At 49.7% G+C, this 7,688-nt stretch overlaps 1 protein-coding gene across 1 annotated transcript; it reads right to left on the bottom strand.

Moving 5' to 3' along the window:
- Nucleotides 1-7,205: 7,205 nt before the first annotated feature.
- On the bottom strand, nucleotides 7,206-7,589 carry H257_17390 (hypothetical protein; the record flags this gene model as incomplete). Its single annotated transcript, XM_009846188.1, has 1 exon — nucleotides 7,206-7,589. One exon carries the CDS (start codon nucleotides 7,587-7,589, stop codon nucleotides 7,206-7,208), a length of 384 nt encoding a protein of 127 aa, XP_009844490.1.
- Between the last annotated feature and the right edge of the window lie 99 nt (nucleotides 7,590-7,688).

Raw genomic sequence — 7,688 nt, forward strand, 5'->3', positions numbered from 1 at the left:
ATACAAGAATGTTTATACGTTCGCCAACTCGCTGCCGAACTACATCACACTAGTGATCAACCGATTTCGGTTCATGAGGACAATCAGTCTGCTATCAGCATCGCCCAAAATGCTGAGCATCATGGGCGCTCCAAGCACATTGATGTGCGTTTTATGTTTGTTCGGGATCTCGTTGAGAACAAGGAGTTTATACTCCATTACTGCCCTACCAAAGAACAACTTGCGGACTTCTTTACGAAGGCGCACCCGGAACCTGCGTTTCGCAGGTTCTGCCTCGCTCTGCGACTCTATGCCCTTGGTGACTACCTTTGTGGCCGTGTACCCGAGTGACCCTTGCCTATGGCATTGAGTTTACTTTATTTTTACACCCCTATGGTTATTATTGATATTTATCATGCATTATTTGCACCTGCTTTCTAAGCACAAACTTTTCCTTCACCGCCTTCATTTTTCGCCCTCGACCATGTGACGACTTGTGCACTCTATGTCTGCTCGTGCCGTTTTGAAGTCGGCGGTCTCGTCTGGCCAGCGGCGCTGCTCAAGGATCGGCCGTACGAGTGGCGTCATGGTTTGTGCAAGTTTCTACATGGTGCTCCCACGCCCCCGTCCATTCTACTTGCACTTCATGGGTTTATACCACTACTCTCTGAGTCTTACTTGTACTTTTGCTTCTGGCAATTTTGCTTGGGTCTTTACCCGCTATTTTTAGCCACACTGTCTTATTCTTCGTTGCATGTATGCACTTTATGGTATTTACCATGCTCTTCGAGCACTCTTGCTCTTTGAGCATCCATGCATTTATGCACCTTAGGCTTTTGCCTTACTCTATGAGTAACCATGCACTTATGTGCTCAACACTATCTTTTGTGTGTTCCTGTCCTACCTTCATCGCCTCTGTTCTCAGGGTGGCTTTTGTAGTGACATACTTTTGGCACTTTTTGGCCTCCGCGAATTTTTCGCTAAGCCCTTTTTGCCTTTGGCATTGCCTCTCTTTGAGAACTTCGTCTCGAAGGCCTTCAGCAGTCCGTTGCCCAGTGGGGTAGCTGTCAAGAAGGGGCACTTTGGCCGTTCTTGCTTTGGCCTTTTTCGCCGAGGTTCGGTCACTTACGGATAATATCCGGTCATCCGGAATTATCCGGTGTTCTCTTTCTGTAGAAACCGGACTGTTTATGCCCAATCATAGGTCAGCTAAACAGTCCGTTAATGATCATCTTTGGTTTTGCCCTCGACCACACAAGTGTTCTTCGTCGTCTTTTTCTCCCCAGTGCTACTTCTTTATCGTCCCTCTTGACAGGATCGGAGTGGTACAACAACCACATACAAATTTTCATATAAAATGGAGGTGAGTCACAACGGGGTGTGGCAGATTTATTAAAATAGAATACAGAACACAATTAACAGTCTCGGATTGGCCAAATTGTAACCAATTGACATTGCTAAAAACTACGTCGCATAGAACAGCACACAAACACCAACGCATACCTACATTACTTCCTGTTAGTTACAACTGAACTGTTGTATACCGCTTACGCTTTGGCTCTGAGGGCTCAACGTATCCCTCAGGGATCTCGTCGTTGAACGGGCACGTCCAATGACCCCGAAACAACTTGAGCATGTCGACATTGATGGGGACCACACGATCAGGATGCGTGGGGAGATAGATCCGATAGGTGTTGTCCCCTTGTTTGGCAAAAATCCGATAGGGTTTGTGCCAATGGTAGGCGAATTTCTTGACTCGGAAATCTTCGGGGTTTCGCGTTTTGTGGAAGTATTGGTACACCCAAACCGAATCCGAAGGTTGATAGTCCACCTTCCGCTGTCCATCTTTTGCCGCCCCGTCACGGTTTTGTCCCCGCAAGACCTGAGCTTCTACCAGCTTTCGCGTGGCCATAAAGCAGGCACTCTGTTTTCGACGCCGCTGAGGCAACTCGTCCGACTTCCACAAGGGTTCTTGGTTGACGAAGGCCAAGTCCAGTGGTTGGATGGGGTCTCGTCCATACCTACAAAAGAAAGGAGTGTCCCAAAGCAACCGAGGGAGGTATGTATCCCAGTCGGTATGCGCAGCGTTGACATGCATCGTCAGCATCGTGGCCAAGGTAGATAGTTGAACCGCTCCACCAGCCCTTGGCCCTGCGGGTGCCCGGGGAACTGGTACACGAAGTTCGATTCTCGGTCCGACAGTAGTTTGTCCGGAACCCCATATCGGCACAACACTTCATCGATGAGTACGGTCAAAAAGGTCGAAGTATTGAGGTCAGGTACTGCGATTGCCTCGGCCCACCGAGTGAAGTAGTCCATGAATACTACGATGTACTTGTTGCCTTGCTGATTTATGGGGAGTGGTCCTCATGCGTCAACTACCACGAAAGGGCAGCGGATTTCATAGACTGGCATGCGTTGTAGGATCCCTTGTTTCCAGGGTCGGGTACCTTTGGCTGCGCCACACCGGACATAGCAACGGCAGTACTCAGCCACGTAATTCCGTCATATGTGCCAGTAGGCGATTCGACGGACTCGTTCCAGTGTTCTCTCGCGGCCAAAGTGTCCGGCTAGAGGAGAATCGTGGCAGAGGGCCAACACTTCCGAGGTCATTGAGATCGGAATCACGGGGACCAAATTCAACTGGGGGTTTCTCAGGGGCACTTCAAATTTTCAAAATGACCCTCCGATACAACACGCTGTCTCGAAGCGTGTAGTGTTCTTGCGTTCGAACCACTAGTTTTATCAGCCAGGAGTCCAGTGGTTTCCAGGTAGGCTTTCATGGCCACGATAAAGGGGTCTCGACTTTGTTCTTTTCGGAGTACCAAGTCCGGCAAGGAGTACGTGTTGTCTCGGTAAGGAGGCAGTAGTGCCGGTACCTGCGGCACTTCCTCTGCTCTGGCGGATTCCTTCGTGTGGGCTTCTTTTTTCTTGACATCTGTCGGGTCTGGGACTTCTTCGGTCTCGGGGGCCCCTTTGAAGGCAGTGGCGCGTCCTGCTACTCCTGATGGTGTGGCTTTCTCCGGGGCTGCTCTAGTCACCTCGATACTTGTTTCGTGTCGCGACTGGCTTCGGGTGACCGCGGCGACTAGTCCTGATGATATCGAGCAGACCCTCGGTCCTCCTGCAGGGATCGGTTGTTTTATGAATTCTTTCGTCTCGGTATCCCATCGGATCGCCGAGGTCGATGTATGGCCTGAACTTGCCGGTTGCCCACACGAGCCCGAAACTCTCGATCTCTGATGTTCCGTCTTTCTTGGAGATCCACTTCTGCTGCGAGGTATCGAGTGCTTGGCTGGCATATGAGATGACTCGGTGCCGACCCTGTTGTTCATCCATGAGGACGGCTCCGAGGACGATTGTACATGCGTCCACAAATATCGTGAATGGAAGGTCGAAATCGGGGTAGGCCAAAATTCGGAGGGCTTGCTAACTTGCGCTTCAGCATGTCGAGGGAGTCTTGACATTCTGGGGTCCATTCAAAGACTTCTGTTGCCTTGAGGCTTTCCAGGGGCCGAGAGATTAGTGCATACCCTTTGATAAAACGTCTGAAGTAGCCCGCCAGACCGAGGAAAGGCCTAACTTGGACCACGTTTCGGAGGTGCTTGATCCTCAGGACTGCCTTCACCTTTTCAGGGTTCGGTAGAATTCCCCCTGGTGTAACTGTGCGCCGAGGAACGCCACTTTGTCTTTTCCCCATTGGCATTTCGACATCTTGAGCTTGAAACCGGCCTCTTGAAGACATGTCAAGATTTGTTGTAGCCGAACGAGGTGGGAACCGAAATCTTCACTGAAGATGATTACATCGTCCAAGTAGACCAAGCACGTCCGCCAGATATGCTCTTGGAGCACTCCTTCCATCAGCCGATCGAACTGTGGCACTGCGTTGCACAGGCCGAATGGCATAACCAGCCCTTCGTAGAGGTCATAACGGCACGTGAATGCCGTCTTCTCGATGCTGTCGTTGGCCATTCGGACATTCCAGTAGCCAGACGCTACATCCATCGTTGAAAAGTACTTAGCATTGCCGAGGATGTCGAGGAGGTCGTCTACCCGAGGCATGGGGTAGCAGTCCTTGACCGTGACGTCATTGAGTTTCCTATAGTCGATGCAAAATCGGATTGATCCATCGGGCTTGCGTATCATCAATACCGGACTGGCCCAAGGACTGGTCGATTTCCGGATCAGGCCGAGGTCCAAATACTGTTTGATCTCGGCCTCCATGATCTCGCCTTCCTTCTGTGTCACTCGAAACGTGGCCGACTTGATTGGGCTCGCGTTTGCCGTGTTGATGTTACATTTCACGATGGCGGTTCTGCCTGGGGCCTTTGAAGTCGTAACGAACAGGTCGAATTTCGCCAGGACTTTCCGAAATACTTCCCTTTGAGGGAGATTCAGACTGGAGTCCTTCCAGTCGATTTGGATTTCTTCTTTGCAGATGATGACTCATCTTGCTCCTCATTCTGGCCCCCTCCCCATGGAATTAGAATCGCACTCCCGTGCGCTGGCCGGCGGAGAGTCAAGGTGGCCGAGGTGCAGGGGCGTGGCGCGGTTCGTTGTTGCTGACTGATCTTCGAACGCTGGGGGCAAGATCGTGGCCTGTCCTACGATCTCCGCCGCTATAATTTGGATCGTGGAGTCGCTGGGGTTGTGGATTTGAACCCAGACTGAGCCTGTCCGTGAGATATTCAGGGACCGTGCCACTCGAAGTGGGGATAATGCCACGTCCAATTGCTCAATGAGGACGTTCGTTCCGTCGGCGAGAGAGCCCTTGACGTGGAAGCGTAAGAGTCGTCGTGATCGTCCGCGAAGGTGAATGGACTCTGATGCTATAGCGCTGAAATATCCTGCCACTTCTAAGGTTGCTTCGGGCGGAGCGACGGCTGTCATCTATTGGTGTCTCGGACCACCGGGTGGGGTCACCAAGGATTTCGTCAGAGCGGCTTTCACTGCGTAGGTGGACGACTGGGCAAGTTGTCGACGTTGAGGATACATTCTGAAAGGTTACCGCAACGTCCGAGTCCACAAAACGAAGGACGTTGTGCTGCAAATCGATCATCACACCGAGGCGTCGTAGAATGTTGATGCCGAGGATGCAATCAGTAACGGCGTCTTCGAGCACCTATCGTGGATATAGGACAGTATGACCAGCTATGGTAACGTCAGTGTGGCAAATGCCGAGTGAGGGCATACGGACTCTTGCTGCCGACACCAGTCCATAACGAGGCCGGGTAAGCTCGGGGCATCCCAAATCTTTCCATACCGTCGTGCTGATTACACTCACAGTCGCTCCAGTGTCAACTAATGCGATTCTTGGGTGCGTCCCCACCCAAACGTCCACCATTGGTGCTGTCGAAGGCTGAGCTGGATCTGAGGCCATCTGACAGACACGTATGGTATGCTTGGTAACGCCTGGAACTTCTCGGGTGTACTCGTCAGGGCTCAGGTCACTGTAAGACCAATCGTGTATCGGCCTAATTGATGACTGAGCGGCGTCTTTGGTTATCATGATCCTCGGTGTTGCGAGGCACGGATTCTCCACGTTCCTGTTCGTTTTGGACTCGAGACCACGAAGCTTGGCTCGCTGAACTCGTAGTCGGCGACAGCGGGCTTTAGAAGCCCCAATCGCGTCCTCGAGATCGAGACTCAGGAAGTTTTTCCGTACGGGCAGAGCTCGGCGTCGTACCCTCCAAATCGTTGCAGGTAATCGCGTAGCCTCGAGGTCCTTCAAGGGAATCTGCACCTGAACTGCTAAGTCAGGGAAACTGCAAGACGCCAAGCCCGAAAATGACACTTTCTTCCGTGGGTGGCGAGACCGTCGTGGCGGCTTCCCCGGGTTTTTAGCTACAAGGGAGCACAGGTGATGCTCTGTTGTCGGGGAATCCGAAGAAGGACAGTGTGACTCGGGTTTTGGTCCTAGCCTTTGTATGCGTTGGAAGTGTCATTTACCGAGGGACTCCAGCCAGCATCATTATTGAGTGATGATGGCCAAGAATAATAGCCAGGTTTGATTGGATAACGTTTTATGGATAAAACCAATTTGCAGCGGACGATTTGCGAAATTCGCACTGCATAAGGTTGCAACCTATCCGGGTTCTAACTTTTAGGTTGCGGATATAATAGAACTGGCGTTTGCGAAATCTGTCTAATATATACATATGGGCACAGTTCCGTGCCAACTTGGTTCCGTGACACGATGTATGATTGGTAGAAAACAATCACTCTGAAATTTTCAGCCAATCAGATGCAATTTTTCACAGATAACTGGATAAAATCAAGTGGCTCGGAACTGTTTTCAGCCTAACGTGTCCGACCATTGATGGGCCGAACGACCATTGATGGGCCAACTTATTTCATCCAATTAAAACGCCAATCAGCTCTAATTGGACAAAAGGCAACCTCTCGACAAATTTAACCTGCATGAATAAATGGAGGGAAAAATATTACATATTAAAGGTTCTTTCAGATTTTAATCCGACGAAATGTCGCCAAGAACGCCATACACGCAGGTCACCATGGACAAGGCCGTCCACGATGTGTTAAGCAAAGTACACACGGCATCAACTGCTGCCGAGGCTATGGCATTCCATCGCGGACGCTTCGGAAGCATTTGGCAAAAGCTGACCCTGGCGTCATCCAAATACCAAGATCTTTCGGTCGAGCACCTATCCTACCGCGGCAGTACGAAGAAGATCTGGCTACTTGGATTGTCGGCATGGAGCGCGATGGGAAGCCTGTCGGCTAACTGTTTAAGTCGATATCCTTGGAGTTATTCATAAAGTACTCATAATTACCTATCCGAAAATGTATCATTCCCACTCGGAAAACAAAAAACAACCGAAATAATTGAGATTAAAAATGAAGAAAAGTTGGCCCATCAATGGTCGGACACGTTATCGATATTTCCACTCTTTTAATTCATTTTCCATCAACACTAATACGAATTTCGACGTGATTTTAAGTTCCACGAACTGCATAAATTCTCCTCTTTAATAAACACTATTATAATACTTCCTCTGTTCCATAAAGAAGTTGAGAACCGAAGGGGAATAATATATATATATGAGTATTTGTATGCTTAATTTATAATAATACTCCTGAAATATGAATTTTTATTCATATTTGCACTTTTACGACCATCGTCTACAGGACATGCTGCAAATTTTCTTCGTCGACTTCTTCAATCGCAAGTTCTTGTTCCATTTCACAAATTGCGTTAACATTGCTCACGTGGACATGGCCTTGAATAGTGCAATCAGATCAAAGAGTTCAATCATGTTGTCGACGCGTCGCTCGTCGTCAATGCGCTCCTCCATGGCTTCAATGGATGCAGCAGCATCCCTGTCGCATTCCAGGCGGGGAGGGAGTGAGCCGTTCACAAATAACGTGTCCTTCTTCTTGTGCTGCAACTTGTAAACATTATCGCCGTCTATTTTACATATATACTCCATCACCTTCTGCAACGTCATGAACGTTTTGTCCAAGACGCGCATATCCAGATCAGAGAAAGCAGAATGTACCGCCAACACCAACTCTTCAATTGATGTCGTGAGGGTTTGATGTTGCAGACACTGAATGGCATTGAAAAATCCGAGGTCCAGAACGTTCATATCCGGACTTTGAGCTGGTTGATAGTCCGCGAGACCATCCAGAGCACCAGGAGGAGTATCTTGGGATTGGTTGGGTCAAATTCCTCCATGTTTTGATTA

Source organism: Aphanomyces astaci (assembly GCF_000520075.1).
Source record: "Aphanomyces astaci strain APO3 unplaced genomic scaffold supercont1.105, whole genome shotgun sequence".
Classification (NCBI taxonomy): Eukaryota; Oomycota; class Saprolegniomycetes; order Saprolegniales; family Verrucalvaceae; genus Aphanomyces; species Aphanomyces astaci.